This window comes from Prionailurus bengalensis, chromosome A1 (genome assembly GCF_016509475.1).
Source record: "Prionailurus bengalensis isolate Pbe53 chromosome A1, Fcat_Pben_1.1_paternal_pri, whole genome shotgun sequence".
NCBI lineage: Eukaryota > Metazoa > Chordata > Mammalia > Carnivora > Felidae > Prionailurus > Prionailurus bengalensis.
In genome coordinates this window covers 88,753,270-88,771,538 of record NC_057343.1, presented here as the reverse complement: position 1 = coordinate 88,771,538, position 18,269 = coordinate 88,753,270, and the positions used below count along the sequence as shown (strand labels likewise).

Genomic DNA, 18,269 nt, shown 5'->3' with positions numbered 1-18,269 from the left:
TCTCCAGCCCCTTTCTTAAAGGGAAAGAACACCACACCAGCATGCGAGGCTCACTCTTAGCCTGACAGTGTCCTCAGTAATTTTATTGGCAGACATGGTGGCTGTAAAGGGCACTCGTATTTCTGCAGTATCAGTTCATTTCAAGCACAGTTTTGGCGGGCCGGCCAGGGTATCCTCACGGGCTGCACAGAAGGCGTCTCAGAGAGACATTTTCAGAGTCCAGCAAGTCAACAGGAACGTGCCGTGTTTGGACTGTACACTCAACAGAATGCTCCGCGTTTGCGGGCGAGTCAGCCGGTCCTGGATCCTGGCAAGAGGCATGCGCTGGGCCACGAAGGGGTGCGGCTCTGTTGGGAGAGCTGTCACATGGTGGGGTGGTCTTGTGCTCCCTGGCATGATGGCCATGGGCCACATGTGGCCGCCGAGCACTGGAAGTGTGGCTTATCCAGCTTGAGATGTGCTGGGAGTACACCATTCAGCAATTGATGAAAGCATGTGTCTCGTTAGCATTGTTCGCGTTGACCTCACGCTGAAGTGAGAATATCTTGGTTTGATGGGGTAAAATAGGGTGCATTGTTGACAGTCATAATACTTACCATTTTTACTGTTGAAAATGTGCACGTTAGAAAATTTCAAGTCCCAGCTGTGGCTCTCCATAGGCAGGACATCTGCCATAGCTGCTCAGGGCTACGAGAGCAGGCCTGGGTCCTAACCCCCTCGCATGGCTGTGTGAGTGCTATGACCTGGGTCATCACACCATGATCCCTGTGGGCTCATCACATCAGGGCTGCACTGACTGGCCCTGAGCTTAGGGTCTTGGGCAAGCTCCTGGGCCTGGTTTGAGACACAGCTAGTTTAAAGGCTCTTAGAGACCAGTTGGGGTGCATGGCAGGGGACCCACAGTCCTTACCCAGATCTGGGCTGACCGGGATGAGGTCGTGGGTGTGTGCTTCAGCCCCCAGAGTCACACGTCTGTGCGAGCGTGTGGGCACGGGGTGGAAGGAGGCCAGATGCTCAAGCGCCATAGCGTTACTAGCAGTGCTTGTCTGACAGCACCAGCTGGTTTTGGGTTCAGGACAACATACTTCCTTTTCTAGTTCTGTGTCCTGTGTGCTTGCCCAGTGAGATCTGGCCAGTAGCTGCCTTACTAAAAGCCCATGCCATCAGCACAGGTGCACCTGTGCCTGCTCACAGTGCAGATCCTGCTGGTCCTGGAAGATGCTTGGTGGGGTTGACAGGGACATAGATGGCCCAGCACAGGGGGTCCCCTCGTGGGTGTGGAATAGGGTGCACATGGGTAGTACAGGCCGGCCCGCCGGGGACATGGTGTGTGCATACCTCCTGGAGCGCCGCGTTGGTGCACTCAAGGTGGAGGCCTGCTGGGAGGGGTGGTTGGTGGGAGAGGGACCTGCCTCACACGGTGCTGAGCGGTGACTGTTTATTGTGCTGTTTGGGCCTCAGCCATGTGAGGTCATAGGAACGCGATGGAAAAGACCTCCTGTATTAGGTCATCCAGCCCGTCCCTCAGAGCCGACTGACCCCACAGTATACTTTCCAGAGCTCCGTCCAGTTTTTCCAGTGACTCAGCGGCTCCCAGAGGGCGCGCAAGGCTGGTGTCTGAGCCTGCTACCTCGGGTCAGGATTTGTTGTTCCGTGCCTGGACGGGGCTCCCGGGGGTGATGCTGGGCTCGCAGAGAGGTGAGGGGCCCAGTCTGCCTCTGTCACAGCGACCTCTGTGCTCCTCACCGCCGGCCCCTCCACGAAGCAGGCTGTCGCGGTGCTCCTGCAGCTGAGCCTCCAGGACTTGGCGGGCGCGCCTCACATGGCGCTTTATAGTTTTGACAGCTTGCTCCCATTTGTGAGCTCATTCCGGCCTCACCGCTCCTGAGGAAGGAGCTGATCTGCTCATCCTCCCGGCCACCTCCCTGCCTCCATTCTCTTCCTCGTGTGGCAGCCAGCAGTGCAGGGTGGCTTCTTGCGATGCCTCCCAAGACGTCACCTGGGGACTGGTGTGCTGTCCCTGAGGTGTGGCCAGTCCTAGGCTGTGGTGTCACCTGGTGGTGCCAGTGGGGGTGATATCAGTGCGCGGTATGGCGCCCTGTGGGGTCCCCGCTGTGTCCCCTGGGCTAGTCACTGCTGACATTCGTCCCTGCATGACCAAGGACTTAGAAGTCATCTGCGGGCCATGGACCCGCTGGGAGAGGGCAGACAGGCACCCCGTGCTCCTCGACGATTCACATTCTGCAGGCCCTTTGTCCTGACCCGACTTTCCCTGAAACTGGCATTAACATTTATTGCAGGTAGTTGGTCATTAAGATTTCTCTTAAAATCATTCCTTTTTGTTGTCAGCTTGAGGATATTAAAGTTTTAAAGCCAGGCTCAGCACGCACGTAGTTAAAGTACCTTTCACAATGCAAGTAGTCTCAGTAGAATTGCAGTAAAACGCCTGCTCTTACAGCGTGTGAGACTTTGGACGTGTGACTGAGCCACAGAAATGGGGTGAGGGGCCACCATCCAGCCTGTCAGCGTCCCTCCTCCCCTCTCAGCTCGCAGGATTGTGCTCCACGATCTCACCTCCCTTGGGTGCTTTGTATGTGAAATGTTTCAAACACAAAGGAGAAAGTGGTTTGGCTTTTCTTTGTAAATCCTGTGTTTCCAGCTAGTCTGGGTTCGGTCCTTGGGTGCAGACAGGTACTGAAGACAGTGACTGTACAGACCCCAGGCTGCATTGTCAACTCCAGCCTGCTGCCCGCCCTGGGGGTCAATGCTGCTGAGTGGCCCAGCTGAGACCCAGACCCAGGACTGGAGGGCAAAGTGTTCATCACCCCTACTGACTCACAACATTTCCTAAGCACTATAAACGTGACAGGAAGATACACTGTTTTTGAGAGTTTGAAGAAAGGCATCCCCCCCTGCCACATGTGCCTCTCTTGCAGATCCTGAGGAAACTCAAGGGTCTTGCCCTGGACACCGAGGCAGAGCTGGAGAGGCAGGACGAGGCCCTGGATGACATCACCGCCGCCGTGGACCGGACCACCCTAACCATCGACAAGCACAATCGGAGGGCAAAGAAACTGACTTAGAGGGACAAGAAAGCATGACAGTCACTTCCCTGAGTGCTTTGTTCTCAACACCTGCACGCTTCCTTGACCAGAAAGCCCGGGAAGTTGGGTCCAGGGCTAGGCGGTACCTGGAGGCCTTGCCCTGGGAGGTGCAGGCCTGCCTGGGCTGTAGGGGCCTGGCTCCCTGTGTACTGTGATGCTGACCATGGCCCCCAGGGGGGAGGAGAAGCTCCAGGAGGCCTGCACCCCCATGGTGGCCCCAGCTCCTCTTGCTCCCACCTGTCCTGGGCCCTGATTCCCTGCTCCCTACCCTTACTCCCCTCACTCCTCCCCCCCACTCCCCCCCTTCTCCCCCCTCTTCTCCCCCCTGTTCCCCCCCCCCACCCCACTCCCTGCCCTCCCTCCCCATTCCTCCTCCCTGCAGGGCTCCCCCTACCCACTCCCCACTCCTTGCAGGCCACTCCCCTTTCATACTTGAGCCCCTTGGAGCCTGGACAGCAGCTGGAAGCTGACCCCAGTGCTCAAGGCTGCTTTGCATGGCCAGCAGCACAGCTAGCGGAGTCTTCATTGTTTCTCTGTCTTTGCTTGGTGCAAAAGGGCAATTTAAGTCTCTGGTAAAGAAGTCTGCTGATTTTTGACTCTGCCCCCCTAACTCTGTGTGCTATGTGAGCAGAGCCCCTTCTGCAGGACCACATTCAGGCCCGAGACCCCCCCTTCTCTGGGCCACTGTGCGTGGGCCCCAGTGCCCTCAGTCTGTCCTTCTCTAGGTACAGGCCAGTTCCTTCCTGGTTGTGCTGTGATTTTCTACCCGAAGTCTAGTACATCTGAAGGTCATCCTATAAACACCTGAAATGTTCTTCCCCTGCCCAGTTTTTAGCCAAGTGTGAAAATAATACATATTGCACCTATTTTAAAAAGTGTCGATTTTTTCTTTAGATGCCCCATTTCTGCCCAGAAATAGAAGAGATACCGTAGTTTTAGAATGTATTTTGAAGATACATGTTGATGCTGCTTTCTGCTTGGGATCCCAGTGGGAGGGCCCCTCAGGAAAGGATGGGGGCAGAGTGCGGAAGTGGGTGAGCCCTTCTCTCACAGGCCGGGCCACCTGCAGACTGCTTTGGAATAGGCTCTCCTGTGGCTGTCCTCTGGCTGTGCAGGTATAGTGCTAATTTTCTGGGGCTGCTAATGAAGTACAAGTGGGGGGCCTAGGACAGCAGGCTTTGTTCTCTCCCAGGTCTGGAGGCCAGGAGACTGAGGTCAAGGTGTCAAAGGGCCATGCTTCCTCTGAAGGCTCTAGGAGGATCTCTCCTGCCTCTCCTGACTGCCAGAGCCTCAGGAGTTCTGGGCTCATGGCTGTGTCTCCCCAGTCTCTGCCTCCATCACCAAATGGCTGACTGAAATTCCCCCTCCCTTGTCTCATAAGGACACCTGTCACTGACTCAGGGCCCGCCCTGATCCAGGGCTAGCTTTTGCATAATGTGGCCATTTCTGCTAATGTCGCATTCCAGTTCAGTGTGGATGTGAATTTGGGGTCACCTAGGAGTGCGCAAATTTCTGGAAGCTGGCTTGTTCAAGAAGACACAGGAAGTAGCACGTCTAGAAAATAACCTTCATGGGTATCTTCTGGTTCTTGTTACTTTTGGTGAGATATAGTCCTCATCTCTGTCTACTTTATTTGGCCTGTCCCTACCAACCTCCAGAATGACAAGTGGGCCTGTGCTTTCAGGGCCCCCAGTCTGATGCTGGCGTGTGAGCGAGTGCCCCAGCACTTTTCTGGCACCGTGAGATTGGAGCTCTCAGCCCCAGAAGCTCCTTCTTCTCAGGCTCAGTGCTGGGGAGGACAGGGAGGGCACAGCAGATGTGTACGTGTGTCAACAGGACAGTTATTGAGAGCTTCTGCTGTGCCCAAATGCAGTGGCGGGATCGTGTCCTGTGGAGCTTGGAGTGAGGCAGGAGGACGCAGTTTGTGCCCTGGGCCCTGGGCACATGCAGGTAGGCAGGCTGCCCTAACTCCAGAAGCTGCAGTTCCTGCAACAGCCCATGAGGAGCGAGGTTCCTAGAGGTGGAGCATGTGGTTCTCTGTGACAGCTGAACTCCAGACTCACACCAGGGACTCAGAGTGCACACACGTGTGCATACACACATGGACTTGCATGTGCACACACACACACATGCTGACCCCAGGCTCCTCAAAACTCCGTGGGTATCTGTGCATCTCACATCAGCAGTCAGAGGAAGAGCCACAGGCCAGGTGACTTCTGCCATCAAGAGCCCTGAAGTCGGAAGGAAAGCAAACCTGTCCCACCCTTGGCCTGCTAGGGCGGTCCTGCCTGCATCCGCTCATGCTGGAGGTAGCCACTGCCCTTCATCTCCTGGTGGCTGGGCTGCACAGACTTCTGCAACTGACAGTACTCAAAGCAGGGCCAGGACTCCCGGTGAGTTCTCCAGAACTAGCCTCTCCTTTTCCAGCACCTGGGGATGCTTGAGACCCCAAGCACCAGCAAGGTATGTGGCACTGAAGACACTGGAGTGTTAGGGCATTATCTCTGGGCCATTGTCTCCCGTGAATACATAAATTGATGGAGACAACAGTTCTCTGCAGAATTAGACTGTTAAAAAAAAAAAAGGTACATCAGGATCATTTTATGCTACTTATTAACCTTGACTCCAGAGTTAACTTTTTCATCTTACACACTTCCACTAGCAAAACTCCATTGCCAAATCAGGCTGGAACCAAGGACAGACACCTACCTGTTTAACCACTGGACTCCAAGGCACAGGCCAACCCTAACTATGAAGGGCAACCTAAAAGGCCAGCCCTTTTCAAAAATCCCTATGAAACCAGGCACTAATTGCAACACCAGTTACTCCTAATCCCAGGTGCTCTAACTCCACCCCCACTGCTCCCACCCCAGGTGCCCTGACTCTACTCCCCACCTCTCCCCTCCCCTGGTGCCCTAACTCCACCCCCACAGCTCCCCTCCCCAGGTGCCCTAACTCCACCCCCACCGCTCCCCTCCCCAGGTGCCCTGATTCTACTTCCCACCTCTCCGGTCCCCTGGTGCCCTAACTCCACCCCCACCGCTCCCCTCCCCAGGTGCTCTGACTCTACTCCCCACCTCTCCCCTCCCCTGGTGTCCTAACTCCACCCCCACACTCCCCTCCCCAGGTGCCCTAACTCCACCCCTACCGCTCCCCTCCCCAGGTGCTCTGACTCTAATCCCAACCTCTCCCCTCCCCAGGTGCTCTAACTCCACCCCCACTGCTCCCACCCCAGATGCCCTGACTCTACTCCCCACCTCTCCCCTCCCCTGGTGCCCTGACTCCACCCCCACAGCTCCCCTCCCCAGGTGCCCTGACTCTACTCCCCATCTCTCCCCTCCCCAGGAGCCCCAACTCCACCCCCATCGCTCCCCTCCCCAGGTGCTCTGACTCCACCCCCACTGCTCCCATCCCCTGGTGCCCTAACTCCAGCCCCCACTGCTCCCTAGTCTGGGTGGACTGGCCATGCCCCACTTTTTGGACTCAGGACATAACTGGGACTGGACACTGAGTTGCTTCTGGAAGCTGGACCAGGGGAAGCAGGTGAATAGTCAGGTGGTGATCTCTCTGGCCATCTTCAGGCAGCTCGGGTGTTGGTGTGATGGTTGGAGCCCAGTTCTTTGCATCAGGTGAGGAGATGCTCTGGAGGGTGTCATGAGGACCCCACTGACGCTTAGCAGTGGCAGCGGGCTGTTAGCAATGGGGCCTGTGGTGTCCACCCTGTTTTCTGCTTTCCTGATGTGGGCCTTGACCCCTGACACTGACGTTCAGTCCATTTGTGGGGTTGAGGTCACCCATGTGCTTTATTTCTGCACCAAAATATTAGTGTTTGCCCTTTAACTGACGATTGGGGCTGGACTATGTTGGTTTGTTGTCACCCTGGGAGGTGTTTGCACTTCCTAAAACACAAAATGCTCTGAGTCCAGTTTTACTCCATATAAAGGTGGGCAAAACGCAAGACCCTTGCAGCTATGGCACCAACTTCACGCTGACATGAAACTGCTTTCACATCTCATCAAAAACAATTGACTCTGAAACAAAACAACCCTGAGTTAATTGGTCTGTTTCAGGCACAGGTGGGTTTTGTATAAAAGGCCCAGAAGTAACTACTTCATCTTGAGCCATGTGACACATATCACAATGTCCAGGCTGTGCTACTTACAAGAGAGCATCCAGGACTTGTGAGCAAATGGGCTTGATGTGTTCAGACAAAACTGTGACATTACAGTGTCATTTATTTCACGTGTCAGGATTTGTTATTCTTGCTTTGATTTCATTCTTTCAACTCTCTGAATTTTAAACACGCCCTGGGCATGCAGGCTGCAGGTGCGTCACCCGCCAAGGTGTGTGGGTCCCTCAGGAAGTAACTCGCTGGCCTCCTCAGCCCTGGACTTCAGTGTGGCCGCAGCTGGGGGACCCCCCCCCCCACCTCCATTCCCAGGCCGTGCCCAGCGGTCCACAGCTTCAGAGGCTGCACGGATGGGAGTCCGTGGTCCTGGTCCTTTAGAAGGCGGAGCTTGGAATGGGAGGAGTAAAGTGAGGAGCAACTGATGTGGATTCCACAAGTGATTTTCTCTGCAGGCCCCAAATGAGCACACACAGAGATTTTAGCCGAGGAAAAGATGAACATCCTGGAGACATTTTCAAACACACAGACACATGCACACACAAGGAATGTGACTGTATGCAGTCAGTTAGGGTGGGGGCTTTGGTTTGGTTTGGACTTTGATGAAATGCCTTCTCAGAGGCAGGGCGTCAGCCCTGGCATGAGACCACCAGCCTCACCTGTGAGGAGCCCCCTCCCTCCTTATTGCTGCCAGTTTAATTATTAGCCATAGGTTTGAGTAAAACTTGAAAGACACACAAATTGTAGTCAGTTTTCACATTTGCAACTGATTTCCACATCCACATAATATTTCAAACTTCTGGCACCCATCTGGAAACTTGGAACAGCAGTGGGCCTGTTGAGGAGGTAATTTTCCCTGATTCATTTTGAAAGTGAAAAGCCGCAGGGCGGGAGGCAAGGGTGGTCCTGCTTCCCAAAACGGCTGGTCAGTCTCGCTCCTAGGCTTCCTCAGCACAAGCAGGCCGGAGCAGTGGGAAGGTATTGCTTTGCAGCCCCAGGAGCTCCTGCCAGCCCAAGAGAGCCACGCACAGCCAGGCTGTGCTGCCAGGTAAGGACCCCCGGGCTGCAGAGGTGGAGAGCTATGAGCAGGACCAGAGACTGTGCCCCATGGACCAGACTCCCACAGGCATGGACAAGCATGTCCTCAGTGTGGCTGGTGTGCCATCATGGGCAGCTGCTCTCCCAGTGGGCAGCTTGGGCACTGGCACCACCCTGTCTCTCTGGCACATTTTCCCCCACCAGGTGCCCCAGGGTCCTTCAGACTCTGCTCAACATCTCCTGTCCCCACCTCTGCTATTTCCTCTCACCCTCAGGATGGGGGACTGGTGACTCACTTTCCCCAGCTGACCCTTCTGCTTGGAGCATCTTTCCCGGAATGAGCAAAGGGCTTGTGTCTATCAGCTGGTTGCTGGGTGCAGAAACCCAGCTGGACATGGAGAAGGCTGTGCCCACCCACAGTGGCCTTTTCTTCCCATGCCTGGCCGTGCAGCAGGTGCCCGGAGGGCTGACCCTTGTTGGGAGACTCGGGGGCAGATGTTCTGGGAGGTGTAGGGGCAGCAATGGCCCTAATCCCACACTGTGTAAGGTGAGCGTGTGAAATTAAAGAGAAGCCCCACTAACGTGGACTCCGACACTAGCCAGGGATGCCAGAAAGGGGAGCCTGCCCCTTGGGGACCCCAACCAAAGCATCCACAACTGGAAAGAATCACCAGCTACAGGCCCCCCAAAGGAAGAGGTGTGGGTTGCATCTCCTACAAGAAGACCACCTCTGTAACCCAGCCAATGAGAAACCGTTAGAATGTCCTAAACTGCAACTCTCTGTTATCCCTGAATAAACCCATTTTTGCTGATAAAATATCTATTTATTTTTGAGGTGAACAAGGACAGTCAGGCAATGCACAGCCTCCTGCCGTCCCTTGGCTGTTGCTGTGGGACCTCAGGCCACAATGTCCAGTGAACTGAGGCTCTGGTTCTGAATGTGGCCAAGGCGCTAAGATCACAGCTGGGGAAGATGATGCAGACGGGTCAGAGGACAAGCCCAGGAGCCACCCCCAAGTGCTGAGGAAGCACTTCTATGATTCGGACACTCAGGTCTGCCCCGCGTGCGGTCTTGCCCCGAGGGCTCACAGAGGCACCCCAGAACAGCGCTGAGGCCTCTGGAGCATGAGATCCCTCCCAGCTGACCAGAGGGACCAAAGACTCTGGGAGGACAGTGTGGAGAGAAGGGAAGGGGTCTCAGCCCTCAGGGCAGGATCCAGACCAGCAGGCTGCTCAGCGTGCAGATCCAAACCCACCATCTATGCCCCATCTCAGAAAATGAGCTTCCTTCTGTAGTCGGTGGCTTCCTGCTAAACCCACAGACCACCTTTCTTCCCAGTTGGCTTGACCACACAGGACCTGGCCCTGACAGAGGGTGTCACAGAGAGGGGCTGGAGCATTAGCTGGGGAAGAAGAGCAAGATGCCCTGGGTAGCAACAGTGATCCCTCGAGACTAACCCAAATCAGGAGGTGCCTGAACCTGCAGCCTCACTGGCTTTCTGGGCTTGCAGGGGTGTTCAGGTCCTGAGGAAGAAGATCATGGCATCTTGTCCAAGCTCACTCTGAGCTCTGGGTCTGGGGAAGTAGGTACCCTGCCGTCCTGTATTCAAACCCTGACCCCAGGAGGCCCCACAGTCCAAGCCCTGCTGCCGGTAACACTGTCAGGCCTCCCTTCTTACACTGCCTAGTGGGGCGGGGGGGGGGGGGGGGGCAGACCTCACAGCCTGGACAGGATCCAGGATCCCCCCCCTCACCCACCCCTCACTGTGCACAGACCTCACAGCCTGGGGAGGGTCTCCCAAAACCCACCCCTCACTGTGCACAGACCTCACAGCCTGGGGCAGGGCCTCCCCCTCACCCACCCACCCCTCACTGCACACAGACCTCACAGCCTGGGGAGGGTCTCCCCCTCACCCATCCACCCTTCACTGTGCACAGACCATACAGCCTGGGAAGGATCTCCCCCTCACCCACGCCTCACTGTGCACAGACCTCACAGCCTGGGGTGGGGTCTCCCCAAAACCCACCCCTCACTGTGCACAGACCTCACAGCCTGAGCAGGATCTCCCCCTCACCCACCCCTCACTGTGCACAGACCTCACAGCCTGGGGCAGGGTCTCCCCAACGCCCACGCCTCACTGTGCACAAACCTCACAGACTGAGGAGAGTCCCCACCCACCCACCCCTCACTGTGCACAGACCTCACAGCCTGGGGTGGGGTCTCCTCCTGTCATGTGGCCTGACTGCAAACTGAACAAAAAGCAAATAGAGGTGTGTGATTTTCCTGGGGCTTCCGTAAGGAACTACTACAAATAAGTCAGGGGAAACCATAGAGCTTATGCTCACATAGGTGTGGAGGCCTGAATCTGAAGCCAAGGTGTGGTCAGGGTACTGCTCCCCCCAAAGGTCCCAGAGGAGACTGCTTCTGGCCTGTGCACCTCATGGTGGCCTGAAGCTGCATGTGCCCATCCCCCCAACATTGTGGCATTGCTGCCTCATCCACTGTGTGTCTATCAACACTTGTCAGTGGATTTAGTGCCCAGCAAATAACCCCACGTGATCTCAACATCCTTAACTGCATCTGCAGAGACATTTTTTTCTAAGTAAGGTCACATTTGCAGGTTCCTGGAATCAGGACTGGGACATATCTTTTTGAGAGCAATAAATCAGACCATTATAGGCTGCCCTCGGTTCCTCCTGAACTCACACTTGGCCCACCTACAAAATATATTCACTCCATCCCAACATCCTCAAAAGTCTCATCTTTTTACCCATCATCTTTGTTCAGTGTCATCTAAATATCATTGGCTCGTTATGTGAATCTCCTCAATCTGGTGGGGGAGAGACTCAGTATGGTCCCCCCTGGGGCAAAATTCCTCTCCATCATCTCCAAACTACTTGGTGGGACAGGCATAGGGCAAGAGTAGCAGACTGTCCCTAGCCCAAGAGAAAAACACAGAAGTTAGAAAGGTTGCCAGAGTTCCTGTTCTGATCTCATACTCATGGAGCTGGGAAGTTGCTACCCCATCCTCACATCCAGACAAAAGCTGAACAAGCTGAAAACACAACTCTCCTTTAGTCCCTCAGAGAAATGAGGTCACAGGGCAAACCACTGCCCCCAAATCTGGAGACAGGTGAGCCCAGAGAATCACAACCTACTAAACCAGAAACCCCCTTGGGAACCAGTGCCCAGGCGTGAAAAACTACACTGTATGGGACAGGTTGCTGGAGGCTCAGCATGGACAAGTCTGAGAGTGAGGACTCCAGCAGGCTATCACAGCGAAGACTGGAGGAGACGTCCCCTCATGCTCCTGACAGGGAGGGGAAAGTAGTCACCACGAAACACCAGAGCACTGGCCCATCTTCCGGAGAAATGAGTCTACCAGAGCCTGACCTGCTCACCACATCACTAAAGTCCTGTTTACAGTGGTTTCTTTCACCTGGTACATCATGTCTGTCACCATCAAGAAAAAAACACAAGGCACACTGAAAGATAAGAAACAATTTGAGGACACAGAGCAGCATCAGAACCAGACAAGGCAGTTGTGTTGGAATTATCAGAGCAGGAATTTAAAACAGCTGTGATTAATATGCTAAGGACTCTACTGGATAAAGTAGAGAGCACGCAAGAACAGGTAGGTAATGTATACTGAGGGATAGAAATGCTAAGAAAGAATAAAAAAGAAATGCTAGAGGTCAAAAACACTATAGTGGAAATGAGGAATGCTTTTGGCAGGCTTATCCATAGAGGGGACACAGCCGAAGAATCTGTGAGCCTGGGGATGTGTCAATAAAAATTTCCAAGATGAAAGCGAAGATAAACAAGGCTGCAAAACAGAGAACCCAGATTATCCAAGGACTGTGGGACAACAAAAGGCAAAGTGTACATATGGAAGGGAAAGACCAGACAGAGAACCAAGAGGAAGAGGGACAGAAGAAACATTTGAAGCAACACTGAGTGAGAATTTCCCTCCAAATTCATGCTAGGCACCAAACCACAGATTCAGGAAGTTCAGAGTATACCAAACAGGATTAATGCAAAAACAAAATAACAACAAAAAAACCTAAACCTAGGCATATCACAATCAAACTTTAGAAAATCAAAGATAAAGAAAAAATCTTGAAAAAAGCCAAAGGGAGAAAATCACCTTACCTGTAGAGAAGCAGATCCCATGAACATTAAAATGATACTAAAGAAATATTATGAACAACTGTGGCCACAAATGTAATAAGCTAGATGAAATGGACCAATTCCTTGAAGGAAAAATCTGCCAAATGCCCATTAAAAAAGATAAACAATTTGAATAGACCCATTTCTATTAGAGAAAATGAATCAGTGATTTCATAGCTTCCCCAAACAGAAAGCTCCAGGCCCCAATGGGTTCACTGGTGAATTCTACTAAATATATAAGGAGAAATTTACCTTATTATCTACAGTCTCTTTGCAGAGGATAGAAGCAGAGAGAATACTTCCTAACTCATTCTATGAGGCAGCATTACCCTAACACAAATCTGGCAAAAACATTACAAGGAAACTACAGACAAATATCTCTCATGACCATCGATGCAAAAATCCCTGACAAAATGTTAGCAAACCAAATCCAATAATGCATAAAATAATTATACACCATGACCAAGTGGTATGCAAGGCTGGTTCACCATTCAAAAATCAATTAATAGAATTCATCACATCAACATTCTACAGAAAAACCACATGATCATATCAATAGATGTAGAGAAAGCATTTGACAAAATCGAACACCAATTCATGATTAAAAAAAAAAAAACACTTCCAGTAAACTAGGTACAGAGGGAAACTTCATCAACTTCATACAGAACAGCTACCAAAAAATCTATGATCTATGGCTAACATCATAGTTAATGGTGAGAAACTAGAAATTTTCCTGCTCAGGTCATGAACGAGGCAAGGTGTTCCCTCTCGCCATTCCTTTTCAACGTCGCACTGGAAGTCCTAGCTAATGCAATAAGATAAGAAAAGTATACTGATTGGAAAGGAGGGAAAACTGTCTTTGTCTGCATGTAAAATTCAATACTGTCAAGATGTCAGTATTTCCAAACTTGATTTATAGATTCAGTGCAATCCCAATTAAAATCCCAGATGTCAACAAACTGATTCTGAAGTGTCTTTTCAGAGGTGAAAGACTCAGAAAAGGCAACTCAGAATTGAATGAGAACAGAGGACTGACACTACCTGACTTCATGACTCACTACAAAGCGACTGCAATCAAGACAGTGTGCTGTTGGTGGAAGAATAGACAAGTGGGTCACTGGAACAGAACAGAGCGCCCAGACATAGACCCAGAAACATGCAGCCAAAAGATTCTGAACGAAAAAGCAAAGGCAATACAATGGAACAGAGATAATCTTTTCAAGAAGTGGTGCTGGGCATCTACATGCCAAGAAAAAAAAAATCTAGGCAGAGTCCTTATATCCTACACAAAAATTAACTCAAAAATGGATCATGGGCCCAAATATAAAACATGCAACCATGAAACTCCTAGAGGATAACATGGGGGAAAACCCAAAAGGCTTTGGGTGTGGTGAGGCCTGTAAAACCCAACAATGAAGGCACAGTCCATGAAAGAGAATGGATAAGCTGGAGTTCATTACCATTAAAATTTTCTGTTCTGTGGAAAACACTATCAAGAGAGTGAGAAAACAAGCCACCGCCTGGGAGAAAAATGTAAAAGGCACACCTGATAAAGGACTATTATCCAAAGGACTGAATGGATATGTGAACAGTGGTCCATCCAGACAACCCTACAGCACTCAGTGCTAAAGAGAAACGCACCACCCAGCCGTTAAAGGACATGGGGAACCTTAACCACGTATCACTAAGTGAAAGGAGCCAATCCAGGGGACTAGGGGGGGCCAGGGATGACTCAGGGTGCAGGAGGGCTGGGCTGTCAAGGCGGTGACGTCACACACTGTGTGAGATACGGCTGCAGTGGTGGATACACTTGTCACACAGAATGCGCAGCAGCAAGACTGAACCCTACTGGAAACGGTGCACTTTGGGTGACAATGATGTGTCAGCATGGGTTCCTTTCTGAATAAAGGCACATCTCTGGTGTGGGGTCAGGGCATGTCTGGGAAATCTCTGTACCTTCCACTCAATTTTGCTATGAACCTACAACTGCTCTAAAAAAGAAACTCTACTTAGAAAGGCAGTGAGTCGGGGGTGGGGGTTGGAAAAGAGTCCCAAGAAATATCAGAATCCAGCAGGGTGAGCTCCAGTGGGTTTCAAGGCATGAGAGCAATCCTCTGTGAATCAAGGCTGTGCTCTGTGCTCTTGGAGTCATTCAGCCTTTTCCTGAAGGGCAGCACGGGTCCACAGCCTGTTTTCCTCCTGTGCAACTCTGGAAATGCAACAGCCCATTTCCCTTGGTCCCTTCCGGTCTAAGCACGCAGTATTTCTACTGATACTACGTTCTCTGAGACCAGGTGGGCCACACCATCAGAACGCGGTCCTGGCTGGACTGCCTCTGCTCCTGGCCTGTGCGGAGAGGCCTGGACACCTGTGAGCCACATGGAGGGTCTCTCAGGGACATGCGTTCCCACCCCCGAGTGGGTGCCACCTGGACCGGCTGAGGACGTCCCAAAGCTTCAGGAGCTGCTGTCTTCCCCCATCTCTCTCCACCTCACTACAAACCAGACGCACCTTTCTCCCCTGGCCCAGGAATCTCCCAGGGTCACGGCTCTCAAGTTCTGCCCTGCGTCCAACAGGAGGACACAGTTCAGCCAGACACAGTTCACTCTGCTGCTGTGACAAGTGCCCCTCCCCCCATCTCAGAGTGCCCACTGGCACTCTGACAGCACATTTCCACCAACAGTCTGTTCACGGCAGCCTGGGATTTTCTCTTATGTGTCTCAAGAATCTCAAGCCGCTGCCCAATTCCCAAGCCACTTCCACGTTTTAGGTGTTATGACAGTGGTGCCCCAAGTCCTGGTAAGAGGATCTGTGTCAGTTTCCTGTGGCTGCCATAGCAAAGTGCTTAAACTGGGTGGGTGGACACAAGAGGAATGTGCTGTCTCCTGGGTCTGGAGGCCAGAAGTCTGCAAGCAGGCTGTTGGCCGAGCTGCGTCATCTGGGCTCCTTCGAGCAGAATCAAGCTCCTTGCAGCAGTGGCACTGAGGCCACCCTTTCCTCTCTGGTTGTCAGCTGGGCCGCTCTGAGCTCCTAGAGGTCACCTGCATTCCTCGCCCCATGACCCCCTCCATCGTCATGCCAGCATCTTTTCATGCTGGGAATCTCAGACTCCCCTTCTGTGACCAGCAGTTGAAAAGTCTGCTTATAAAGGACCTCATGTGATGAGGGCAGGCCCACCTGGACAGTGCCCTGATCTGGGACCTTGATTCCATCTGCAGAATCTCGTCACAGCATCGTCTCATTATTGTTGGACCGAGTTACTGGGAACAGCTGTGTGTGCACCAGAGCTGGGATACTGGGAGAATCTTGGGATCTGCCCTTCTGTTTCCAGGAGAGCTGTGGTCCAGCCCTCACTCCTCATGTACCCACAGGGAGTGGACACCTCCACCTTCAGTGACCCTTCTCACTGTTGGGGAAAGTCACTTCCCGCCTCTGCATCTACAATGTGCAGACCCTACAGAACCCATGTCTCAACCAGCAGAGCCCCTGGCCCAGGTCACCACTGCCTCTCTGCTCCTTGTCCTGTTCCAGGACCCTTAGAGCTACAACCCTGAAGAAGCCCCCTACTTTCCCCCACATGGCCGAAGAGACAGCAAGAGCACAATGGAGCCCACTGTGGGGGCAGCGGCCTGGCGGGTGAGGAGTCCCTGTGCCTCCATCAGCTCAGCAGGAACTCCCTCCTGTCACTCCGGGCAGGCTGACCACAGGCTGACAGGCAGACCAGGACCTGCAGCAGGCCAGGGAGGTGCAGCTGGGGGCTCACGGCGATGGGCCAGTGGACACCGGTCCCATCCATGGAAACCTGCCGATGTGTTCCACGTGTCTGGCATGTTTTCAATGGGGTGGTTTCTGTTGTGGTGCATGGTGTTTATAGCAATGAAGCCTGGACAGATGGGAAGTCATGGTGGGCCCAGGAGTGAGTGGGGTCCAAGAGGGGACATCACTGTTTGTGGGCACAGCAGTGCAATGGGGGGTGAGGGTGGGAAGAGACAGAGGCCTGAGGGGCCAGGCCTCTCTGGAGCTTACTCTGCTCCGCAGGGTCCCTCAGCCCTGCAGATGCATGGGCGAGAGAGGCAGGCACCCGCTACTGCAGGCCGCAGTGTCTGATGGAGACCAAGTCCTGAGCACCCCAGCCTCTGGGCTTGCCCACTGCCTGGGTTCTCTGTGGGCAAGAACAGGCGGGAGATAGGGGCGCCTGGGTGGCTCAGTCGGTTGAGTATCTGACTTCAGCTCAGGTCATGATCTAGCAGTTCGTGAGTTCAAGCCCTGCGTCGGCTCTGTGCTGACAGCTCTGAGCCTGGAACCTGCTTCAGATTCTGTGTCTCCCTCTCTCTCTCTGCCCCTCCCCTGCTCATGCTCTGTCTCTCTCTGTCTCTCAAAAATGAATAAATGTTTTTAAAATTTTTTTTTAAAGAGCAGGCGGGAGACAGTGAGGCAGGACAGGTGGCTATGGCACATCAGCGTCCGGGGCGAGGCCCAGGCAGGCCCACAGGGGACACTGGAAGTCCCGATTAGTGCGTGAGTACATCAGGAAAACCCACTGCAGCTGGATTCCTCTGCCACCCTACAGGGAACTGCCCAGGTTAAAGTGGGCAGCACACAGTTGGTGCCAAACCCTGCTTAGGGCTGTGGCTGCATGAGGCCTGGTTCCTGAGGGCTGTGCCTCTGGAGAAGCTGCTTTTTACTGCCCTAAATCTTTTTTTTTTTTTTAATGTTTGCTTGTTTGTTTGTTTGTCTGTTTGTTTTTGAGAGAGAGGGAAACAGAGAGTGAGCAGGGGTGGGGAAGGGGCAGAGAGAGGGAGACACAGAATCCGAAGCAGGTTCCAGGCTCTGAGCTGTCAGCACAGAGCCAGACGCGGGGTTCAAACCCACGAACTCTGAGATCACGACCTGAGCCCGAGTCTGACACTTAACTGACTGAGCCCCCCAGGTGCACCTTTACTGTCCTAACCCTTGAAGCCCCAGTTCGCGTGCACCTCCAAGCCCAGGAGTGTCTCCTGGGGTGGGGGCAGGAGGCAGAAAGTCAGAAGGCTTGAGGGGGATCTGGGGGGAGGAGGGGTGGGCGTGCCTGCGTCCCCCTCCTGTAGAGAAGAGGACTGTGAGGAGACAAGCACAGTCCCCAGTCTCCGTGGAAGGGCTCCACCCTGGGCGCCCACCCCCGACCAGCCTCCTGTTTTAGAAAGGCGGCTGGCGCTCGCGAGGCTGACGTTGCTGCATGCCAGGCACCATCGAAGTCACACACTCTCACCAAAAGCAGACGTCTATCTCCAGATGCCATCCCAGAGAGCGTGCGGCCTGAATAAACAAATCACTCTGGATTCAGAGGAGAGCGTGCCTGTCAGCACCAGCTTTCCGTGATTTTCAAAGGAGAAGTTTCCAAAACAAAAATCTTTGCTTAGCTTTGGAAATGATACCTCCTTCAAAGCTTGATTCTTTCCTTATGTTCTGAGTCCGATAAAAGTGAGAGGCAGAATGAGGCCCATGCTGACACAGCCCTGTTTGCTGTCTGCATGGGGCTGAAAGGGTCAGGATAAGTTCTGTGCTGGAGGAAGTGATTCGCTCGTTCATTTGTGGAGCACAGACCTCTGTGAGTGGCACACCTGGACCCTGCCCTCCAGAGCCCTGGGAAGGTGCAGGACTGAGCCAATAGCAGAAGGGGCATTGTGGCGAGGCCCAAGAAGTGGGCAGACAGCAGGGATTTGGACCTGGGTGGACAGAGGGCATCCAGGAGGACAGACAGGGGATAGAGTGGGAGAGTCTCCTGGCAGCTGGAACACTGCACGTGTGGAAGGTGGGAAATGGGTGGGTGCTGAACTGTCTTCAGGAGGGA

At 53.3% G+C, this 18,269-nt stretch overlaps 1 protein-coding gene across 2 annotated transcripts in view; it reads left to right on the top strand.

Moving 5' to 3' along the window:
- SNAP47 (synaptosome associated protein 47) overlaps positions 1 to 7,353 on the top strand; it is a 54,714-nt gene extending 47,361 nt beyond the window's left edge. The window contains exon 6 of one of the 2 annotated variants that reach the window (XR_006297918.1): positions 2,937 to 3,107. Coding sequence is in view for 1 of the 2 variants with exons in the window: in XM_043584743.1 (XP_043440678.1) it covers positions 2,937 to 3,083 (147 nt within the window). In the remaining variant the exon portion in view is untranslated. Of the gene's footprint in view, positions 1 to 2,936 lie in introns of both variants that reach the window. The other variant, XM_043584743.1, reaches the window with a different exon arrangement.
- Positions 7,354 to 18,269: the final 10,916 nt, after the last annotated feature.